Raw genomic sequence first — 24373 nt, 5'->3', positions numbered from 1 at the left:
AGTCACATACAGGGTGTTTCACGTAACTTGAACCAAGGATCTTAAAAAAGAGTGGTTAACTGCAATTGAATGAAAACAACGACATACGGTTTGCCGTCGTGTGGCGCTCTTTAGAGTATTTCTTTTATATTCCGCTCAATTAGTTAATTAACTAATGTCAGTTATGAAAAATTTTAATATTAACTTTAGGGCCAGTAAGTGCGTTTCGTTGCGTTGTATAGAGGGTTTAGAAACGACCGATTCTATTTGTTTTTGTTACAGTGTACACGCTGCGCGGTAATTTTCCTCGGTGTTTAGAGAAAGCCCGCCAAATATGAAATAAAGTCAGTTTACTGCGTTATGTTGTTCGCCGATTTGAGGAGTGAGTGAGTTAGGAGTTTATTTAGGTCCTGAGGGGAAATCAATCGGCGGCTCCACCCAGGTCGGGGCCGGTAGACAGAGTCCTTCGGCGACGGCCCGGGCTCTCTGGACAGCCTTGAGCTGAGCGATGAGCTCTGTGCTTCTGAGCGCTGAGTCCCAGGAAGACTGGTCGGGAAAGTCCGTGCTCGCGTTGGCAGGGCACAGCCAGAGCATGTGCTCGAAGTTGTGGTATTCGTGGCCGCAGTGTGGGCATTTAGTAGGAAGGTCAGGATTGATCCTGCTTAGTGTTGTTGGTGTGATGTATGTCCTAGTCTGCAACTGTCTGTAAGTGACGGCCCGTGCTTTTTCGAGCTTTGAGTGAGGAGGAGGAAAAATTATTCGTGATAACCTATGATTTGAAGTGATTTCGTGGTAAGATACGAGCGGGTCTTTGTTGTCTAGGTCCCTCCAGGCTGGGTTGAAGCGAGAGGGCGGACCGCAGACGCGGAATGTGAGCTCTCGCGCCAGTTGGTGTGCCCGCTCGTTCGGATTGCAGTCAGGAGGTCCGGAAATGTTGCCCATGTGGGCCGGGAACCATGTGATGTGTGGGGGCGTGAGGTTGTCTCCTCCCGTTTCTTGGAAGAAGATGGTGTTGAAAACTGTAGCTGCTTTCCTAGAGACGAGGGCCGACGAGATGGTTCTAATAGCTGTTCTTGAGTCCGAGTAGATGACTGAAATCCTGCTCGTTAAACTTTTCCTCACTTCAAGCACACACACGGAAAATCACCGGCTTTAACAACGATTCGATGTTCCTTTTCCTATTTGCGTCACCCGTGCAATCGGCGACGACATTCAATATATACCGGAGTAGACGCGTCTCAGTTGCACCAAGCGATAATTGGACAGCGGTAGTAAGCCGGCGAGGAAAGCCCACTAGCGAAAAGCGAAACGGTGTACGCGTGACAGTGTGTTTAATATTTCGACTCACACTGAGTCGCTGAACTGATAACGAAGGAAGGAATAATAAACCATTTACTTGTCAGGATGGTTCATTAGTCTGTAAGTGGTGTACGACGTGATAGTAAATGCAGCCGTCGGTTTGTACCACGGCTTGTTCTTGTTTCTGCTTCAATGTTCATTTGAACATTAACCCAATATTGATTTTTTAATTCACCTTCGTAACCGCATAAACTCGCTTAATCGAATAAATAACCGACTGCGAGGTTCTGATAAATCGGATTGATGTTTTAATCGAAGCTCAGAACTACAGAATTGGACTGCTGAACAACTGGGGATAAAATAGGATCGGATAAACTGTAGAGTTTCCTACGAAAGTATATATAGGGAACTCTTTCACGTGTTTCTATACAGGAGTAGCAAGTTCATCATGGGAATTATTCATGATGGACAGTAAGTGGATTTACCTTCGTCCTTCCGTGGCTTCAAACGGCTTTGTGAGTTTCGATGTCGATCACTTTCAACAACGTAATCCGTTACAAATGCAATAATTCGCAATGATTACCCAAGTGCGCGGATAGCCTCGCTGCGTTTAGAAAACTATACGAGTGCATGGAAATTCATAAAGCTGTGAAGCGGAATAGATAGTCACAACAGGAACAGGAACATGAACATTTACTAACCGTTATGATTATGGTGGCTGAACGATCACGTCGCCAGAGCTCCCTCTAGCAGTTTTAGTGAGAAACGTTAACCGGAACTACCTCTGGTTAACCTCCCTGCATCTCTATGAATCCTTTCACTCTGTCTTGATGGTATTATTTTCCTGTATGACACGAAACTAGACGAGCAGCTCTAGTCGGGCCACCGTCCAATGTACATAAGCACTCATCGCTTCTTTCATCATCATCCATTCCAATACTTTCACTCACCTTCCCTCTTACTTACTCAGTGCATAGCAGCAGACTATATAGAGAGCACCAGCTCAGGTAGACCTCTATGTAGTTCCTGTCAGTAAGATCTCTCCATTCTATAAAGGCAGCGACCATGGAGGAAGGAAACAATTAAGAGAGGGCATTGTCAAACAAGATTGAAGCAAAACTTATCGGCCAAACACGTGATCATCACGTAAGAGCGCGTTGTAGGTTTTAGTGCTTCCGCTTTGCAGGTGTCGCGGTGGAAGGTGGAATGCATTGCAGCCGAACAAACGCGCATCTATTAAAAACAACAGGAAACCAAACATTCCGGGCGAACACTTCTAGTCTCACAGGACACTTGTTGGGCCGACTTTTCGAGAGAGAGAGACAGAAAAAAGAGCGAAGGGAATGGCTTCGCGGAGAAGCGCGCTTGCCAAGGCTGGCCGCGTGACGCAATGTCCGCCCTCGCCCTTCCTTCGTTGCAGCCACAAAATCCTTCGGGCCGCCGATGGGCAAGCGCGCAAAATGTGGCCGCGACGCGACCGTGACCGGCGCGGCGCAGGATGTGGCGCGGCATTTATGACCGGAACGCGGAACTTCCGTGCGCGCGGCGGGCGACCAATTTGGCGGCCGCCGTCGCAGAGGCTGGCACGCGCCTGCGCGGTCCTCCTTCGCGTGTCGTTGTGTGCGATGTCCTGCTGGAAGCGACGAACGCGTGTGTGCCGCTGGCACGATCATCATCATCATCATCATCATCAGCCTGGTTACGCCCACTGCATGGCAAAGGCCTCTCCCATACTTCTCCAACAACCCCGGTCATGTACTAATTGTGGCCATGTTGTCCCTGCAAACTTCTTTATCTCATCCGCCCAACTAACTTTCTGCCGCCCCCTGCTACGCTTCCCTTCACTTGGAATCCAGTCCGTAACCCTTAATGGCCATCGGTTATTTTCCCTCCTTATTACACGTCCTGCCCATGCCCATTTGTTTTTCGTGATTTCAACTAAGATGTCATTAACTAGCGTTTATTCCCTCCCCCAATCTGCTCTTTTCTTATCCCTTAACGTTACACCCATCATTCTTCTTTCCATAGCTCGTTGCATCGCCCTCAATTTAAGTAGAACCCTTTTCGTACGCCTCCAGGTTTCTGCCCCGTACGTGAGTACTATTAAGACACCAGCTGTTATAAACTTTTCTCTTGAGGGGTAATGGCAACCTGCCGTTCATGATCTGAGAATGCCTGCCAAACGCACCCCATCCCATTCTTATTCTTCCGATTATTTCAATCTCATGACCCGTATCCGCGGTCACTACCTGCCCTAAGTGGATGTATTCCCTTACCCCTTCCAGTGCCTCGCTACCTATCGTAAACTGCTGTTCTCTTCCGAGACTGTTAAACATTACTTTAGTTTTCTGCAGATTTATTTTGAGATCCACCCTTCTGCTTTGCCTCTCCAGGTCAGTGAGCATGCATTGCAATTGGTCCCCTGAGTTACTAAGCAAGGCAATATCATCAGAAAATCGCAAGTTACTAAGGCATTCTCCATTACCTCTTATCCACAATTCTTCCCAATCCAGGTCTCTGAATACCTTCTCTAAACACGCTGTGAATAGCATTGGCATTGGAGAAATCGTATCTCCCTGCCTGACGCCTTTCTTTATTGGGATTTTGTTGCTTTATTTATGGAGGACTACGGTGGCTGTGGAGCTACTATAGATATCTCTCAGTATTTTTACATACGGCTCGTCTACACCCTGATTCCGTAATGCCTCCATGACTGCTGAGGTTTTTACTGAATCAAACGCTTTCTCGTAATCAATGAAAGCTATACATAAGGGTTGGTTATATTCCGCACATTTCCCTATCACCTGATTGATAGTGTGAATATGGTCTATTGTTGAGTAGCCTTTACAGAATCCTGCCTGCTCCTTTGGTTGACAGAAGTCTAAGGTGTTCCTGATTCTATTTGCGATTACCTTAGTAAATACTTTGTAGGCAACGGACAGTAAGCTGATCGGTCTAATTTTTCAAGTCTTTGGCGTCCCCTTTCTTATGGATTAGGATTATGTTGGCATTCTTCCAAGATTCCGGTACGCTAGAGGTCATGAGGCATTGCGTATACAAGGTGGCCAGTTTCTCTAGAACAATCTGTCCACCATCCTTCAACAAATCTGCCTGTACCTGATCCTCCCCAGCTGCCTTCCCCCTTTGCATATCCTCAAGGCTTTCTTTATACTTCTTCTGGCGTTACCTTTGGAATTTCGAATTCCTCTATACTATTTTCTCTTCCATTATACATCTTTATAGAACTCCTCAGCCACTTGAACTATCTCATCCATATTAGTAATGATATTGCCGACTTTGTCTCTTAACGCATACATCTGATTCTTGCCTATTCCTAGTTTCTTCTTCACTGCTTTTAGGCTTCCTCCGTTCCTGAGAGCACGCTCAATTCTATCCATACTATACTTTCTTATGTCAGCTATCTTACGCTTGCTAATTAACTTGGAAAGTTCTGCCAGTTCTATTCTAGCTGTAGGGTTAGATGCTTTGTTACATTGGCGTTTCTTAATCAGATCTTTCTTCTCCTGCGATAGCTTAGTGGTATCCTGTCTAACGGAGTTACCACCGACTTCTATTGAACACTCCTTAATGATTCCTGTAAGATTGTCGTTGAATTGCTTCGACACTGAGGTCCTCTTCCTGAGTTAAAGTCGAATATCTGTTCTGTAGCTTGATCCGGAATTCTTAAATTTTCCCTCTTACCGCTAACTCATTGATCGGTTTCTTATGTACCAGTTTCTTACGTTCCCCCCTCAAGTCTAGGCTAATTCGAGTTCTTACCATCCTATGGTCACTGCAGCGCACCTTGCTGAGCGCGTCCACATCTTGTATGATGCCAGTGTTAGCGCAGAGTAAAGGTCTATTTCATTTCTAGTCTCGCCATTCGGGCTCCTCCGCGTCCACTTTCGGCTACCCCGCTTGCGGAAGAAGGTATTCATTATCCACATGTTATTCTGTTCTGCAAATTCTACTAATAACTCTCCCCTGCTATTCCTAGAGCATATGCCATATTCCTCCACTGACTTGTCTCCAGCCTGTTTCTTGCCTACCCTGGCATTGAAGTCGCCCATCAGTATAGTGTATTTTGTTTTGACTTTACCCATCGCCGATTCCACGTCTTCATAGAAGCTTTCAACGTCCTGATCATCATGACTAGATGTAGGGGCGCAGACCTGTACGACCTTCAATTTGTACCTCTTATTAAGTTTCACAACAAGACCTGCCGCCCTCTCGTTAATTCTATAGAATTCCTGTATGTTACCAGCTACATTCTTATTAATCAGGAATCCGACTCCTATAGTTCTCGTCTCTCCGCTAAGCCCCGGTAGCAGAGGACGTGCCCGCTTTTTACCGTTGTATATGCTTCTTTTGTCCTCCTAACTTCACTGTGCCCTACTATATCCCATGCCCCCTAATTCCTCCAATAGCGCTGCTAGACTCGCTTCACTAGATAACGTTCTAGCGTTAAACGTTGCCAGGTTCAGATTCCAATGGCGGCCTGTTCGGACCCAGGTATTCTTAGCACCCTCTGCTGCGTCACAGGTCTGACCGCCGCCTTGGTCAGTTGCTTCGCAGCTGCTGGGGACTGAGGGGCGGGGTTTGATTGTTGTGTTCATGTAGGAGCTTGTGGCCAAGTACTGCACCATGCAGGGTGGCCAATCCTGCTCTGGCGAGGGAGTGCGTTACCTGTTCTGGTCACCGGGATCAGGCCGCACTCCAGGCCTGCTTATGCAATTTTATCAACCCGCGGATTTTTCTTTTCTTTTTTTTTAATCCGGTGGAAAATTGCGTGGCATCGGGATTTGAGCCACGGTCCTCTTGCAACAGTCTCACTTATCAACAACTCAACGAGCTGAGGCGTCGGGCAGGGGCCGGGGCTCTTCGATTGCCGCGTACAGTACTGCTGGTATACATTGCAAGGGGAAAAAAACAGTGTTCGGAAAATAAAGCGAGCTCAAACTGAAACATTACGGTAAATCAGAATTACAGTTACATTTGTCGCACGAAAAAGGCGAGATGAGTGTGTTGGAAGTGTCTGCGACTCCAAAAGCTTGTGTTCAGTACTCCGCAAAGCGTATCATTGACCGAAATTCCAGGAACATGGTTTGAAGGGATGCGAAGCGGCGCCAAGAAAGTCGGAGGTAATAATTTACCTCCGGTTCATTTCAGAAAGGACAGTGGTTAGCAGTTGTAAAACACCAGACCGATGATGGATGGATGGATGGATGGATACAACTTTCTTGTACGTCCGGAAATGTTTAACCCGACCCGGGCTCAGGTCTCAGGACCGATGAAAGCGAAAATTTACACTTGGATGTCGCCACACACGCACCATGTGCGCGCGTGCGTGCGTGCACGCGTGCGTGCGTGCACGCGTGCGTGCGCGCGTTTTGAGACGGCTTCCAGCGGTTGCAGCTGCTTGTCCGATCATCCGAAGTTAGCCTAAATGCAACTTTGGTATTAAATTTATCAATTTTTCTCGCTCTTTTTAGTGTTCCTATCAGTGTGCGCACAAGTTCTACTCGGTTCCTCTTCATGTTTCAGTTCCTGTAGCGACCGTTCGAAAATTGCCTGTAGCAGCGTGGCTGACGATTCGTCGGAGGGAACATTGGGTTTCGTTTTGTTGGCATCGTATTCCCGGCAGCTCACGCTGTCAAAGTATTCTTCAGGTGCGGTCGGTCACTTCACGGTAGTGTGCGTCATTAACGCGACCTGCTCTACACGCCGTAAGAATATTGTTAATGGAAGTGATTTTCGATCCATGTGCCGACACTCAGCACGTCCTTGTGTGCGTATGATTTAAAGCGAATCTTTCTCTGCGAACCCTACGGGACTTTTGTTAACCATGGCTGCCGCCTTGCCGAATGGCCGTCGCGTATAGCACGTCGCGTATAGCACGCGCGAGAGCACGTGTGCGCGTTTCCATCAGGCCACAGACGCAAGAACGAAACGGGAGATAGCAAACCTTGCGCCGCGATGACTTTCTCGTCGTGGCTTCTCTCAGCACATGCGCGTCTCAACGCGTTTCAGCGTGTGCGCGGTTTCTGAAAGGGCTCTACAAATCTGCCTATCATACTTGGGGTCCTCAGGGTCATAATTAAAAAGTTGGGTAATTACACTTAAATAATTAATGAGTTATGGGGAAAACAAGAAAAAAAAATGCCTGAGTTACTATATAGGCAAGGGCGAATATATTATGCGCTCGGTTCAATGCGATTCCGGCGCGCCTTTCATTTTTTTTTTTTAATCTGGGCTCTTGGCACACTCGTACGCATTAAAAGCAATGCGTACGAGTGTCCTTATTTTCATCCTGTATTCAACCTGTAATCCCATGCCATCCTGTAATCCGGTAATACCACGCCATCCCCCACATATACAGGGTGTCCCACGTAACTTATTTATTATATTTATTAATAAATAATATTTTTTGTAGCAATTGCTACGAACGGGCGTATGTCCGATTTTCCCTTTATTCATTACTTCTCTCCACCTTGCGGGTTTCCGCAGAACTACTACGTCAAACTCTTGTCTTTGCTTCGTGTTGTCGACAAATTCGACTTCGCCCTGCCATGTGCTAGCCGCCTGGTTAGCTCAGATGGTATAGAACGGCTGCCCCGGAAAGGCGGTGGTCCCGGATTCGAGTCCCGGACCAGGACGAATTTTTCTTCAACTCTGAGGCTTTTCTTTCGAGGAAACCGTATGGGTTTCCTTTGTAGCAATTGCTACGAATGGGTGGATGTCCGATTTTCCCTTTATTCATTAGGCAAAGCTTTGCAGCAGTTTATGCAGCTGATAAAAGGACCAACCTTACTTTGTATAACTGTCTAATAATTTGATGGTGGTGGCAGTAAAACTTTATTTCCCAAATTAGGGGTCCTGAAGGACACTCGGCTAGGCGCCAGGTGTAGAGGGCACCTCCCACGTCGGCACAGAGAGCCCGCAGCTCTCCGCCGCCGCGCGGGCCTCCTGGACAAGTTGGTCGTGTAGTGAAGTGTCCCAATGTTCCTTGTTCTCGGCCTAAGCGTCACTCGATCCACACAGCATATGGTTTAAGTCTGCACGTTCACTGCACTGTTCACACACATGTCCGCCGTAGTCTGGATCGATGTGCTTCATGCGCTAGGGGTTGGGGTATGAGTTCGTTTGGAGCAACCGTAACGTGACCGACTGGCTGCGCGTTAGTTTCTTATCCGCGAGGTGGAACTCTCGTCTGCCTAGATAAAAGCGCTTAGTGAGCTCGTTGTAAGTGAATAATTGATCCCTGTACTCGATATGTGGGGTAGCGGGGGAAACCGGAGGAACGCTGTCGATGTGTCCTCGCGCCGCCTCGTGTGCGATCTCGTTGAGATTCCGCAGGCCGCCCCCTAAGCTGCCCACGTGTGCCGGGAACCATACGATGGAGTGAGCGGCGATGTTACTTCCGCCTAAGAATCGTAGCGTCGTCTCGTCTATCCCGCCCTTGGCGAAAGCTCGAGTGGCTGCTCCAGAGTCGCTGTATACAGTTGTGAAGCTCCAGTCTTTGAGAGCTAGTGTTATCGCTGCTTGTTCAGCTATACCTCTGGCTTCGTGGTACAAAGCGTGAGTGAGTTGCGCGTTCGCCCGTGTCCGTCGATTACTGCTACCGAGTAGGCGTGCTTTCCCGGCATGTGCGCTGCATCCACGAAAGCTGTCTGGTCGGGAAACCTTGCCGCGTCCGCCGCGAGGGCTCTGGCGCGGGCGAGTCTCCTTGATAAGGTGGAAGCTTGGGCGAGTTGGCGATTCAATATCGACATGTTTGCACAGCGCAAAAGACGAGGACTGAAAGAAGAACTCGCTAAGCTAGTTAAACGGGGCACTGTAAATCTTTGCTTTGCAAATGCCCTAAACAAGTCTTGTTTCCACTCTTTAACGCGCACTCTCCAAGCGCAGACCTCCCGCCGAACATATGCTGGGTAGCCCGAGATTTTGTTAGTTTCAGTCGCAGGAAAGATATTAAAGAAAATCAAGCTGGGAGACAAAGCGTCAGCTCCCAGCGCTGGCAGAGACAATAAGCCAGTCGCGGTGCTCCCTTACTTGCACAAGATTTCGCACAGATTGAAGAAGATAGGCAGCAATGTAGATGTTAAAGTTGTTTTTCTGCCCCGGAGAAATTATCAGTGCTCTGTAGGCATCTGAATGCTCATGCCGCACAACGAAATATTTGCAATACTAAGCATAGGAAGCGGTTTGGAGCATGCACCCTGGGTGTGGTTGACATGATTCCCTTGACATGCGGAAAGAAATACGTTGGCCAAACAGGCAGATGTTTAAATGAGCGATTGAAAGTGCATTTTGCAATGTTTATACCGCCGTGCAAGGTCATCTTGGCATTCACTGCAGAGACTGCCATTCTAACCCTGAATTTGAAAACTGCGTTGTAATTTCCAAACTCCGAGAACAGCTTACACGTGAAATCATAGAGGCTGACAAAAGGTACAGCGGCCGGGCGGCCTCTGCATCAGCATGTCGTCTATATTGCCCTCACACACACAAAAAAAATAAAATAAAAAACGGAATCATGTATCTGGCTGTGATGCAATAGGGGTTCATGTGTGACTTAATGAAAAAGTTGTTTTTTAATTACTTTTGCTCATGTATATATAGTTATGGCGATTTCACAAATAAAGATTAGTTGAAGTCAGCGCCTGTGTTGTGTTCTTCCTTCAGCCCACGTCTTTTGCGCTGTGCAAACATGTCGATATCGAGTCTCCTTCCTTAATTGTGGATCGGGTGTACGTTTCTTGGGAAGGGGAGCACATTAATTGCTTCTCGCATGACTTTAGGTAACTGTAGGATGTTGCCCCTTTCCGTTGCGGTGTTCAGGCCGAGCTTGACGAGAATCTCTCTGCCCACTTTGGTGCTTGATAGGCGTGCGATCTGTGGCGTGTGCTGAGCCTCGATGATTTCGGCAAGGGGATTGTGCACTCCTAGCTGTAAGAGTAGATACAGTGGAGGCATTATCGGGGAGCCCCAACGCTGTCTTGAAAGCTCGGCGCATGTGTACTTCGAGACCTTCTCGATCTTCTTTTTTCCAATTGAGCATCGCAGCCACACGTATGTGATGTGACAGAGTACAAAAGTGTGGATCACTCTAATGGCGTTGACCTCGCTCAGTTCCCTGTGCCTATTCATGATGCGCCGAAACATTCGGATCGCGTTCACAATCTTGTTCACAATCTTGATCGTGAAGCTGTCCTGCATCACCCAGTTGGAGCCGTTACCTTGGATGATTAGTCCTATAATTCGTATTTTGTCAACCATAGGTATGCTATTTCCGTCCCTGTCGTGTAACTCTATGCATGGAGTGTGGTGTCTGCGCCAGTCGTTGGATGGGCGCTCTGGTTTTTTTTGGGGGGGGGGGAGGGGGGAGGGGGGGAGGGTAGATGAGCAGCTCGGATTTCCTGGAAGAGCAGCGAAGTCCCATTGGGGTGAGATGGGCTTCGGTAACCGAGATGGCTTCTTGCATGCGAGCTTCCAATTCCGCGTCGCTACCACCGGTGCTCCAGATGGTGACATCTATATGGTGTGCTCCACATCGGCAATTTCACCCAGTGCGCGAGAGAGCTTTATCATCGCCAAGTTAAATAATAATGGCGAAAGTACTGAGCCTTGCGGTGTTCCCTTATCTCCCAGCTCAAAGCTCTCCGAGACGTGCTTGCCTATCCGGAGAGTGGCCGTTCGATCCTTCAGAAACGCCTTGACGGAGCGGTAGAAGCGTGTTCCGAGATTGTGGTCAGATATGGCTTTGAGAATGGCTTGTTGTTGGATGTTGTCGAAAGCTCGCTCCACGTCCAGTCCTAGTAGCGCCTTGGTGTCTCGTGTGGGGCGACCCAGCAGACTTTTCTTCATTCAGACTTTTCTTTTCTGATTTTCTTGATAGCTTCTTGCGTTGAGAGACCCGGCCTATAGCCGATCATATTGTAGGGGAAGTACTCCTTTTTTTCTACGTGCTCCGATAGTCGGTTCAGGATGACGTGTTCGGCTAGCTTTCCTAGGCAGGACGTTAGTGAGACCGGCCTCAGGTTTGGTAGCCCCATGCAGCAACTTGCCCGGTTTTGGGATGAGGACCGTGTTGGCATGCTTCCACTCTGCAGGTAGATTGCCGGTTTTCCAGGCTTCGTTGATTTGTTGCGTTAGGAACGTGACCGCGTTGTCCTCTAAATTTCGGAAAGCCCGGTTTGTGATACCGTTGGGGCCTGCTGCAGAGTTACTGTTGAGTTCGTGAATTACGAAGCGTACTTCGCTTTCTGTGAAGTCCGTATCTATAGCTCTGAGTATGGGGCACCGTCATAGTTCTTCCTTTATAAGGTACTGGATGGTTCCAATTTAAGCGGTAAGTATCGCTTGACAAGGTCTTCTGCAAGTGCTTCGGCAGTACTGCTTTGCTTCGCGCGGTGTACTAATTTGCTTAGCCTGATCCGTTGCATAGTTTTGGACTTTGTTCCGTTTTTGTAGAGGAGGTGTTTTATGAGCCTCAACCCACTCCCTCTGCGTATTTGCCCTTCGAGGGAGTTACAGACTTCGTCCCATTGTTGTCGGAAGAGAACAAAGCAGTATTCTTAAATGGTTTTGTTGAGTTCGGCGAGTTTCCTTCGTAGTCTCCTGTTGAAACGTTGACCCTTACACCTGGCTAATATGGAACGTTTGGCTTCGAGTACATTCGCTAGCCGACTGTCCATTCTCTCTACCTTAACGTCTGTGGTAATCGTTCGTTCCGAGGCTACGATGTCTGCTTTGAGCTACTCGGTCCAGCTCGTTATCGTGTGATTTGTGTTTTCTCCTGATAAGTTGGATGGCTGCGTGCGTATTGCACGAAATTTGTCCCGATCGATTAGTTTGTACTCCCTTTGCGTCTTTTCCGGGAGCTCTTCATCAATTCGGAGCATATAGCTGATATCGCATTCAATACTTACTGTTTACAATACAATACTCACTGTTTTAGCACGTTTGGCGAAATGTGCTTTATTGCCGGATCGTTTTTCATATCACATATGATTTTCGTCATTTGATCATTGAGCAATTCATTACTTGTAGAGAAGCCTGCGGCACAATAAGTTGCCGATATTTCCAATTTCATACAAATAAATCACTCACACTCCAGAGTACAGAGGGCTCTGCATTTTATAATCCGTTTGAGGCAGCTATATCTTATTTATCATGATTGCATGGGGTTGAGCACTGCCAAGATATGCACCTAGCTACCGGTAATGCTGTTGTATGACCCTTCTCGATTCTCGTTCTCTCTCACGATGCAAAATAAAAATTTATAAGAAATGAGGGAAAAGCCCGCACCTGAAATGCAATAGAGGCATAAATTCAATGAAAGTGAGGTAAACGAAACCTTTAGACATAGCCCAAAGCGCAAATTTTCTAAACAGTCAATCAGAAAAATAAAATTTGGGCGTGGAATACGCTTTGGGCTTAAGGTTTTCGCAGCGAGAGCAGAAGGTCCTTTCATAGTGGTTTATTGATTAGAACAGCGTGAGGTTGATGTCAATGTCTTGCTTCTGCATTTGGCCCGTAATGCGTGCCTTTTATTTTGTTTAATATTTATATGATCACTAATAAACAACGGCGATTTGACTGTGTAAAAGGAGGTGTGGTGATGTCAAGAACACTTTGCGATATTCTCTCGTTTGTGAATAGACTTATTGACTTCTAGATGATGGATATGTAATGTGTATTTATAATGGATAACATATATGTATAGCCTTTGCCAGAAGCACACAGGCTTCTTTCTTCACCATATATGTCTTTCGGCTGTGTTGCGAGGTTCCCGTGGCGTTCCTGGCATTCCAAGTGTCTGTATCGTGAGTGCCAGAGTTATTTTCCATCTCCAGGGAGTTGGAACTTAGAATAGCAAAGTAACTCCCTTAAACAACCTGCAGTCAGCCTGGCGGTCGCAGGCAGCGTGACCCATATACTTTCGGCAAGGACTGTACAAATGTTTGGCACAATTGGTTATGTACGCAGTCGAATTCTGTTAAATCAACCCATGCAGGGCAGCATGCATTGGTCGAATTATCCGAAGCGGCATGCTTTCGCATTCGAGCTAAACGAGATTCCATTCCATAGCAATGTATTGTATCCTGCCAGGACTTCTCGGTGCGTTCGAATTAAGCGGAGAGTCGAATTAACTGTGCTCAAATTGACGGCAGTCGACCGTATAACGCGCAACTACGGTGTCGGCGTGCGCAGGTCAACGACAACGGGATCGTGTCGTTCCTGACCGAGGTGCCGAGCTTCTTCAGCGCCCCCTTCCCGCTGACGTACCCGATCATGGCGCCGCTCTACTCGGACGTGGACACCCGCAGCGCGGGCCGCGTCTTCTACCGCGAGACGCAGGAGCCCTCGCTGCTGGCGCGCTTCGAGCAGCTGGTCGGCACGAACTTCGCGGCCGGCGCGTCGTTCCGCGCGCGTAGCCTGTTCGTGGCCACGTGGGACGGCGTGGGCCACTACGAGCGCAAGGCGGACCGGCGCAACACCTTCCAGCTGGTCGTCGGCTCCGAGCCCGGGCGGGCGTACGCGTTGCTCCTGTACCCCCATGCGGGCGTCCAGTGGGTGCTGGCGGACCCCAAGAGCCCCGGGCATCCGGACGCCAAGGCGCAGGCCGGGTTCATGGCCGGCGACGGCCGCCGCTTCACCGCGCTCCGGGGATCCGGCACGGACCACGTGGTCAACCTGGACAAGTAAGTTGCGCCGAAGAGAAAAAAAAAAAGCAGGAGGACCCGTTTGAGGATGACTAAATGCAATTAGCATTCGAGTGGTGGCGGGCAAGTCATTATTGGTAGATATGTTAACGATTATGTTCATGTTAAGTAATTGTGGGAATGTAAGTTGCCACTTCGGGCGCATATACCCAGTGACCCAAATTTTTACTGTGTCAGACAGCAGCCAGCAGCAAGTTGTCTGTTCCCGTATATCCGCTGTGACCCATGCTGTCTGCTCGGTAAGACAGGAGGGGAAGGACGAAAGGAAGGGAGAAGACAGGTATGTTAACCAGAAGGGCGTCTGGTTGGCTATCCTTACGCTGGGAGACGGCAAAGGGGGAACAGAAAGATGATAGAGAGCGAGAGAGAGAGGAAGACAGCAGGCCACCACACACCCAAGCGCCCAAGCTAGTAGACAACTTCGGTCACTTAGAAGAGCAGTGTAAAAAGGCTAAATGAAATAATGAATTAATTTTATTGGAAATAAGTATAGATAGATAGATAGATAGATAGATAGATAGATAGATAGATAGATAGATAGATAGATAGATAGATAGATAGATAGATAGATAGATAGATAGATAGATAGATAGATAGATAGATAGATAGATAGATAGATAGATAGATAGATAGATAGATAGATAGATAGATAGATAGATAGATAGATAGATAGATAGATAGATAGATAGATAGATAGATAGATAGATAGATAGATAGATAGAAGACAAGGACATTGTAAGGCATACAGATAAACAAACGGGAGCAGTTGTTCCTGCTTGTTTATCTGTGTGCATTACTGTGTCCTTGTTTTCGAAAGCGCAGCCCACACCATTATATAAGTCTAACTCGCCTAAGAAACGGCACCCTTTAAGATTGCTTATCGCATTAAAATTAAGCTAGCTTGACTGAACACGATGTACTGTAGTGCGATATACGTGACACAAGGCGCAGGTAGAACACAGATGAAGCGCGCTTGATGTGCACGTATGCCATCGTCTTGCGTCACGTCTGCGGCGCGCTATACGGTTCACGTTAAGTTGTTCACGTGGGGAAATTCAGAACAGACGCCGACAAAGGTGAACAAATTGCTCTTAAAATTCGCAGATCCAACGCACATGTTGGAATCTACGTGAAGTGGCAAATTAAATGCTGTAAAACTGCTTCAGCCGGTCATCTTCGTCGTTGCGAATACGGACTCAAGCTCACGCGACTTTCCTTATAGTATGCGTAGCTGCTTTTACGGTAACGTATAACTCTGTGTGCATGGCGCATTGAACGTAAGTGGCCACGCGTACATGGCGCATATAAAGCAACTTCTTTTTCCGTTTTTTTTTTCTTCCGCAGGATGAGCAACACGGCCGTGCCGGGCCAGTGGCTGTACCACATCTCGGGCAGCGAAGTGGTCGGTCCCGACCTGGTCAACACCGAAACACTCAGCGGGGGAGCCACCTGCATGGCAGCCCGAGAGCCCTGCCCCCCGTCCACCGTCTGCCGCGACTACGACACCGGCTTCTGCTGCCACTGCGACCGCGGATTCTTCGGCAACGGAAAGAACTGCATCGCCGACGGTCAGTCTCGTGCAGCTTGCCGTAGACACTGTGCACCACTTTTAGGGTCTGTAGGGTCGCCATCGAAAGCCACCTAGGGGTGGATTTCAGAATCGCGGACGAAAGAAGACGCGCGCGGCTTGTGCACCAGTGTTACCAGACCTACAAACTTACCAGTAGATTTTCTGATCTTTGAAATATTTAGTGATCCACTGATAAAGCTTCAGAATTTGCTGATTGTTGACGTCTTCCAGGAAAGCAGTTGCGAAATCTGCTATTTCTTTAAGATTTTCCGCTTTCTTCTGCTACTTACTATACGAGATCTACTTTCTTCAGTATAAATGACCGCCAAAGAACGATCAACTTTGCCCGTAAACGCGGGGCTAATCCAAACTGGCTGAGAAAATGCTATAGTATGTGCTAAGCTTGAGCGCGAATCGAGCCAACAGTTTGTTTACTATAGGGACGGCTGTGCATGCCTGGCGCTCCCATTCGTGCAGCATTTCGTCGTCGTCGGAGGAGGATGTTTCCAGCGGTGTGTGCGTTCCCGTTCAAATTACGCAGGCTCGCCGCAGCGCGTGACGGGCAAGCTGACGGGCTCGCTGAACGACGCGCCCATCGGCGGAGAGGTGGACTTCCACTCGTACGTGGACACGACCAACGGGCGCACGTACACGGCGCTGAGCCGGGTGTCGCCACCGTCGCTGGGCAGCGACCTGCGAGCGCTGCTCGTGTTGGGCGACGTCGTCGGCTGGCTGTTCGCGCTGCCGCAGGGGGACCGCGCGCGCAGCGGATTCGTCCTCACCGGTGGGTGCCCTCTGCGCTTCGCTAGCGCGTCGAAGCGGAACACTGAACCGAAAACGAACGCGCGCACACACACACACACACACACACACGCACACACACACACACACACACACACACACACACACACACACACACACACACACACACACACACACACACACACACACATATATATATATATATATATATATATATATATATATATATATATTTAGAAACGAAGGTGCACACTTACGAAAATTGCATGTTTGTAACGTGTCGGCCGTGGCACGAAGGCCGTGCCACGGCCGACACGTTACAAACATTAAAGATGCAATTTTCGTAAGTGTGCACCTTCGTTTCTAAATATATATATATATATATATATATATATATATATATATATATATATATATATATGTGTGTGTGTGTGTGTGTGTGTGTGTGTGTGTGTGTGTGTGTGCGTGTGTGTGTGTGTGTATGTGTGCGCGTGCGTGTGTGTCTGTGTGTCCAGTTCTCACGCACTGTCGTAACCGGTTTAAGCGAACGGTGCAGCGCATCAGTTAATAAGGCGTTGGAGAAACGCCTTAAAAGATGTCACCACCCACTATCAGTCAGTCAAGAACTTTATTGAGGTCCTGAGGGGTCTAAGCCGTTGGAGATCGCACGCGGCGAGCTCCTTGGGCCGAAACCGTAGGCGACGCCCAAGTCGGGACGGGAACGTGGTGACGCTCCGCCAGTTCTTGGGCCCTCTGGACGGCCTTGAATTGCAGTTTGAGGTCCGGGCTTTTGAGGGCCTCTTCCCATTCGGGCTCACTGGAGAGAGGGCCACCACCCACTACGTTTATTTATTTACCTCACAGACTCCCGAAGGAGTATTGCGTGAGAGAAGGATGATATGGAATTAGGAAAACAAAGGAGTACAAATGAATTATACAAGGTTAGCGGTTAAGTATTAAACAACAAGTCTCTAACAAATTTAAATAACGCAAGAAATGGAGCAACGAAGACTGTGTACAACTACGCTAGCGATAACATAGGTACTCATTACGGTTATCTGTGATGGATTATTTGAGCGTGTTCTGAAGGATATGCAGGCTCAAAAATGTCAACTATGTCGTTTGGTAGGTTATTAAAATGCAGAACGGCACCGATGAATTCAAAGCGTCGGCCCGGCCAAAGAAAAACGCCGGAAAGTGAGATGATTGTGCAGACGCCGAGATGTACGAGGTAGACGAGTGAGCAGGGTGGACGGGCGCGTGTTATGGATTGTTTTGTGAAACAGGCAGATTAATGCTATGGTTCTTCGTGATTCAAGGAATGAGAGCGATAAGGATGACTTAATGCTAGTCACGCTCGAGTCGCGATGATAATCTCTGACAACGAAGCGGGCGGCACGGTTTTGAACTAACTCAAGAGACGCGATTACGTAAGCTTGATGCAGTGACCAAATAGTGACCGCAAATTAGAGTCGAGGCCTCACGAACGTCTGATATGCAATTTGTCTGGTGAGGACAGGAGCCCCGCGAAGGTTACGTTTAAGATAACCGAGCGTAGGCCAAGCCTTAGCAGTTATTGTTTATATTTGCGTGGACCGTGACAGAACTGGTGTGATGAGAATGCCGAGGTACTGGTATGAGTTGATGCGTGTAACGTGGTTGTTATCCGGTGAGTAATGGAAAGCAGAAAATGTCTTTTTGTGGATGAAAGTTATCAGTTTGCATTTATCAGTGTTTAGGGTAATTTGTCAAGAGCACCTGTTAGTAATACGGTCAATATCTCGTTGAAGGGTGACGCGATCAGAAGTCGAGCAGATTTGACCACAGATCAACGCAGTCGTCTGCGAACAAGCGATGAATGACGTTATTTCGGATGGCAGGTCGTTAATGTAAATCAGAAAATGTAATGGTCCGAGTACGCTTCCTTGTGACAGACTAGATGTTACATCGTTATTACTGAAGATGTAATTGTCGACGACGGTGAATTTCTCACGGAGTGTCAAAATTTTCTTGTCCAAAATATTGTTACGAAATCGATGTCTAAGCACGAAAGTTTAGCTATGAGGCGGCGATGAGCAATGCCATCGAAAGCCATGGCGAAGTCGATGAAAATGGAATCTGTCTGTGGGTCCTGTATTCATGTTTAGAAAAATTACTGTAGTAAACCCGATTTAATGCGTTTCACATGATGGTCGTCTTCTAAAACCATGCTGATATTTAAAGAAGTTGTTAATTTCCAAGCGATGCGCTACATTTGAAAAGATTGTGTTCTAGTAGCTTACCGGGAACGCTCGTTAGTGATATCGGGCTGTAATCGCTAACAGCGCTTTTATCACAGGACTTAAAAAAAAAGAGTATAACTTTGCCGACCTTCCAGTCATACGGTACGTCCCCTGTTGGGACTGCTATAGGGACTGCTGAAACAAACGAGAAAGGACTGTGCTATAGGGTACTATGTACATTTTAATGTGTCTTGAGTTTATGCAATCCAGTGCCGGAAGAAGTCGATATCTTGCGGTCGTTAATCAACTCAGTAACACCAGTGGTTATTTTTAAACTGGTAGCCTAGGGCACAAAGGCTATAGCGCAAGAGCGCGTGCGTTCAATGGGAACTGGCGCACGCATGTGTAAATGCTACGAGACTTGGCGCACGTGCCAGTTATAGTCTCAAAGAGCTACGTGGCGATGGCGTGAAAGAAATACGCGTGATTATTAGAGCATCGCTTGCTGGGAGGCCTATAGGTTCTACCTGCGAAGACGTAATTAGATTATTTTCTTTGCGGAAGGGAGCTGGACAAGACAGCGGCAGCCATGGTCAGCTTAGACCGGGAATGTTGACAAAGAGAGCGTGGCTTTTAAAAAACCGGCATTTTCTCGCCCTGCGGAGTTGGACGGGCACGAAAAACGAATAATTTAGGGTTCGACCCCCTGCCTCTCTCCTCTCCTGAGACAATCCTTCCCCCCAGGCGCCGAGTGCAACCTGACCTCGGAGGTGCGCTTCAAGCAGACGGGCCACCACGTGACCGTCCGCGGCCAGTTCCAGGGCTTCGACGTGTTCAACATGATGCAGGTGCGCATCGAGGTGCGCGGAAGCCTTCCCTCGGTGGCCCAAGGCAGGGGCGTCACCGTCGAGGACTTCACGCAGGACTACAACCTCCTCAGTGCGGGTACGCAGCGGTATCTTGGCGGTATGGCAAATCAATGAGGAATCCCGCATAGGGGAGGAAATATCCCGAAAGGGAAAGATTGTCGTCCACCCGAGCGTAGCACAAAGCTACGAAGGAAACCCGTGGGGGTTTCCTTCGTAGCTTTGTGCTACACTTCGGCGGATGGCAATTTTCCCTTTCCCAGTAGTAGCAGCAGTATGTAGTAGTAGTAGTAGCAGCAATAGCAGTAGTAGTTAGCGGTAGTAATAGTAGTTATTATCTTAATGATAGCCTTAGACATTTACGTAATGCTACTACTGCTAAGTTACCAGAGTGTGATATCTGTATTGTTAAGCCAGAATTATGTCACTAGTAGTAGTAGTAGTAGTAGTAGTAGTAGTAGTAGTAGTAGTAGTAGTAGTAGTAGTAGTAGTAGTAAAGTCGCGGCTGCCTGTATATGAGTTGCGCGCCGCCTCCTGTTTCAGGCCTGGTCCAGTCGCACCTGTCGCACTCGTTCCAGCTGGAGGGCAGCTCCCTGCCCATCGAGTACACGGTGGACACGACCGTGTCGTTCGTCCAGTGTCCGCACATACCTGCGGGGGCGCCGCAGCAACGCGTGCACGTCTCGCGCAACTTCATTGACTTCGCCGACAAGGACGGCATCGTCCGCTACGCGCAGACCACCAAGGTCACCGCTGTCGACGGTGAGTGCGACGCCGCTCAGATACATCTATGTGCAGCTCCATCTCGTTAGCCTGTTAACAGCGCGTATACTGAGGAACTGCAGTTTCTTTTTGTGTTTTAAAATTTGTTCCGCGTCGTCCTCTTTGCTCTCATTAGCGACCAAAAAAATAGTGCGTCACATATGTCACGTTGTAGTGCACGACGATGAAGAGCCAGACAGTGGCAAAAAACAGCGACTCACGAAAGTAACTCTTTATTGGCCTAACTTGTTGTGCCCACAAGGTCAAGTTATACACTCAAAGCAAAACGATAGCGGCGAGCACAGCCGGCGGTCCTAAATTCGATCCGTGGCTGGGAGGCGTTGGCTACACTACTTGGCGTATAGACTCCAGCCTGATCGCTATTGTGCTCGCGTGCATTCTAGAATGTATACAACACTATTCGCGTCGCGCATGATTGCACGAAGTGCGGCGACAACGTAGACAAATAGATAGAGCCAACGACGACATTCCAGAAAGTTCCGATGAAAGCGTGCTATGCGTTTGCCGATAACATTGTGACAGCGGCTAGCCGGTGAAAAGCGGTCTCCGAAAAAACATAAACAATGTACGCGTGTACTAGTACTTCTATGTCGCAACACGTGTCGTAATCAATACATGGAAGGCGTACTATAGATCTCTACATTTTTTTACACCGAACGATCGGAGTATATGCCTGCGAATCGCTACCACAGCGCACCGCTTGCGCACTCGCGACAAAAATGTAGTGCGTCGCATACTGAACGCGCGAATGCGCCCATATAATACGTGATTTGACGTAAATGCGCATCTGCAAGGTGCTGTAACATGCGAAATAGTTATTCCTTGAAAAGCCTCGCAGATAGAAAAGAAATTGGCACACTCAACTGTAGTTGATGTCTAGGTAATGCGAAGCATCCACGATTGGTAGAGAACGGTTGTACGAATAATGGTAACTGTTGTGTAGCGAACGAGTCATGTAGAGAGTATATGCTGTAATGTTTACAGGTGTATACGTAAGACAGAGTGTTTGAAATGGCGATATATAGGATTGAAAGCAAACATAAGAGGAAGCTTTAGCTCGGGTGCTCCTGTCTAGATACATGTAAAAGGAGAATTCGTTTTTCTCGGCAACCACTTCACCAAATTTGGCGAGGTTTGTTGCATTTAAAATAAAAACTTAAAATCTAGTGACTCTTGGTTTCGAATTTCTAATTTAGGCCGTCAATTTTTAAAGAAAAATTGGCAAAAATCGAACATCCTCAGAAAACGAAACTGTCAAGTTTACAACTCTGTAAGTCAGCAATGAAAAATGAGGTCACAATTCTGTGAATCGCATCTAATAGTACATCTAAAGCGGACAAAACTTATATGTTATACATCTATCTAAAAAAATTTGGAATATTAAAATACAGATTTTGCAGACCCTTTGTACACAACGTAACGAATTCACGTAAGATATAAAACGACATATCGAATTTGTCCGCTTTGAATTATCTAAGGGATGCCGTTTGCAGAACCGTGGTATCTGTTGTTGATGCGAATCCATTAATTGGTAAACTTTGTGCTTCTATTTTTTTCAGACTTTTGAATTTTTGTAAACCTTTTAAAAAAACACTCAGGCCATAAATCGAAATTCCGCTTCCAACAATCACTAGAATTTAGCCTTCTCTCTCAAATGCAAATTTTTTTTTATTAAAATCAGGCCAGAGGTTATCTCAGACAAATGTTTTTGCGTTTTACATGTATTTAAATAGGCCGCGTCGGAGTTGGGCCTGAGCTAAAGCTTCCTCTTGAGTAGCCCCAGTGCCCACTGTCACACTGATCGGCCCAGCAAAACAGCTTAATGCACAGGGTCCCTAAAGGGAGTTACGTGACTTCACTCGGGAGTGACGCATAGGAGACGCGACTCCGGTGTGGAAGAAGTTCGGGGAAGGAATGTATAGCTTGCGGACAAGGCAAAGAGAGAGACACAGAGAGTGTCTCTACGAAGCTCTATCCTGGCAGCATAGCGGCGCCGCGTGCATTTGACGTCTCCTGTCACCTCTCGTAACGTAACAATATTAAAAAGAAAAAAAAAACAAGAAATGCCTGCGGGGGAATGCTTCCTATAGACGGCGAATTACAACTTCCCGTGCATGGCCGAAGCCTCTTGACGGCATGCGTGAGAGTTCGTGCGGGCGTCCTTCAAGCGGCCCGCGTCGCCCCCGGTGCAGGTAGCGACCCGTGCCAGGGCGTCGAGTGCGGCGAGCACAGCCGCTGCGTGCCGGACGGCGCCGAGAAGCGGTGCCAGTGCGACGCCGGCTACGAGGCGCTCACGCTGCCGCAGCGGGCGTCGGCCGCCTGCGTGGACGTGGACGAGTGCCAGAGCGGCCGCCACAACTGCCACGTGCACGCCGAGTGCGCCAACACGGACGGGGGCTTCGCCTGCCGCTGCCGGCCGGGTTACACGGGCGACGGCGTCAGCTGCCAGCGTTAGTGCCCGCCCCTGTATACTCGTGGCATGCCGACACTTGCTAAGTCTAAATTGCGCGGTTTTTACGCGCTCAAACCGTGATCCGATTATGAGGCACGCCGTATATGGGTGACTCGGGATTAGTTTTGACCAGCTATGCATGATTCTTTGACGTGCACCCGATGCACGGTACACAGGAGTGTTTTTGCATCTCGCACGAACCCTTCCTCCCTTCCCCATCGAAATGCGGCCGCCGTGACCGGGAGTCAAGCCCGCGACCTCGTGCTTAGCAGCGTGATGCCACCGCCACTAAGTGACCACTGCGGGTTATCTAGACTTGTACGTGGCAAATTACGTGTACTGAATAACTTGCAATCAATTTCATATTTATTGCGATATCAAGTGTGCACGTTGACGCCGTCGCCGTGCTGTTTCGAATAAAGCCCAAGCTCCAAGTGCGAGGAGAATACGAGCGTCCCACGCGCCGCATGTTGGAGTACAGGTGATGTACTACGAATGCGAAGAATGGCTGCTCGATGTGCCCCCTCTCCCGCGAACACCCATTGTTCGAGATCACGTGATCGAGACCGCTCTGCCTCAAGGCCGGACTAGAGGAGGAGAGAGCGCGTTCCTTAATTGCGAGCTGGTTCCCGATTTATGGAGGGCGCCGCGCCGTGCTCCCTGCAGGGAAGCAGAAATGGCGCCCTTCCCCATCGTACAATCCCGCTCTGTATTTATACCTACGCTCGTGGCCGAGCGCATACGCGGCTCGCACGTCGTACGCTGAAGGCCATCTGCTGCGGGCGCCTGATCTACGGGCGAGCATGCAAGGGCGAGCCGAGAATGCCTGGTGGCTGCATTGCGCGCTGTCTTCCCGCGCGTGTAGTGTTGGCGGCCGCGTAATGTGAGTTTTGTAGGCGCGGCGCCGTTGAAGTGCTAAAGCGAGCGACTGCACGAAACGTTGTCCGCTTTGCGACGACCAAGGGCACGCTCCCCTCTGCAGCCGGCGTTCCTCGTCGTGACAGCGCTGTGACAGCGAGTGCTCGCGGTCATCGAGTGAGATAAGTTCACGCTTGTCTGTGTGCGAGTGGCACCGTGCTTGTTTTGTTAGTAAGTGAATGTTTACTATAATCCATACGGGATACAAAGCGTATATAGAGGGTGACCATTAAGTTTTCCAGAATTTTTAAAAATCTCCTGTTGCAGATAACGTAATCCAGAGGCGCACATTACTTGCACGAGAAATCGAAGCGCATATTCAACTAAGTAAAAATAACTAATTATCTTCCTAATTATTAAGATACTGCAATTTACACGTTAGACGATCGATACGAATTGCACATATTGCAATTTATGAATTTAGCCGGTGGGTTTGCAAGGCAGATCCACTTGGAATGAATTTACACAATGACACCAGTTTGGAGATATGCGCCATCAAAGTCGCCATAAAAATGCACTGTTCCACATTTTTTTAACAAAACGCTCTTTTGTGTATTGAAGCGCAAAAGTAACTGGAACACTCACGTATATCGTGCCACACTTTGGGAAATAATATCACGAAACTGCTGTCATCCTGGAGATTAATTTCAAGTGGATAAGTCTTCCAAACTCACCGACTGTGATTCGTAAATTGCGATATATACCGTACAGTAATTAAGAAGTTAATTAATGAATTTGTTTCGATTTCTCCTGAGAATAATGTCCGCCTCTCAGAATAATCGAGCTCCAGGACA

At 48.2% G+C, this 24373-nt stretch overlaps 1 protein-coding gene across 1 annotated transcript in view; it reads left to right on the top strand.

The window, feature by feature from the left end:
* Positions 1-24373, top strand: part of LOC135918983 (nidogen-like) — a 44020-nt gene that overhangs the window by 8750 nt on the left and 10897 nt on the right. The window contains exons 2-7 of the mRNA XM_065452714.1: positions 13495-13985; positions 15351-15574; positions 16118-16360; positions 19305-19505; positions 19970-20188; positions 22402-22659. Coding sequence (XP_065308786.1) covers positions 13495-13985; positions 15351-15574; positions 16118-16360; positions 19305-19505; positions 19970-20188; positions 22402-22659 — 1636 coding nt within the window. The remainder of the gene's footprint in view (positions 1-13494; positions 13986-15350; positions 15575-16117; positions 16361-19304; positions 19506-19969; positions 20189-22401; positions 22660-24373) is intronic.

The sequence above is a fragment of the Dermacentor albipictus genome, chromosome 8 (genome assembly GCF_038994185.2).
Source record: "Dermacentor albipictus isolate Rhodes 1998 colony chromosome 8, USDA_Dalb.pri_finalv2, whole genome shotgun sequence".
In the NCBI taxonomy this organism is placed as follows: domain Eukaryota; kingdom Metazoa; phylum Arthropoda; class Arachnida; order Ixodida; family Ixodidae; genus Dermacentor; species Dermacentor albipictus.
This window is presented reverse-complemented; position numbering and strand designations above follow the sequence as displayed.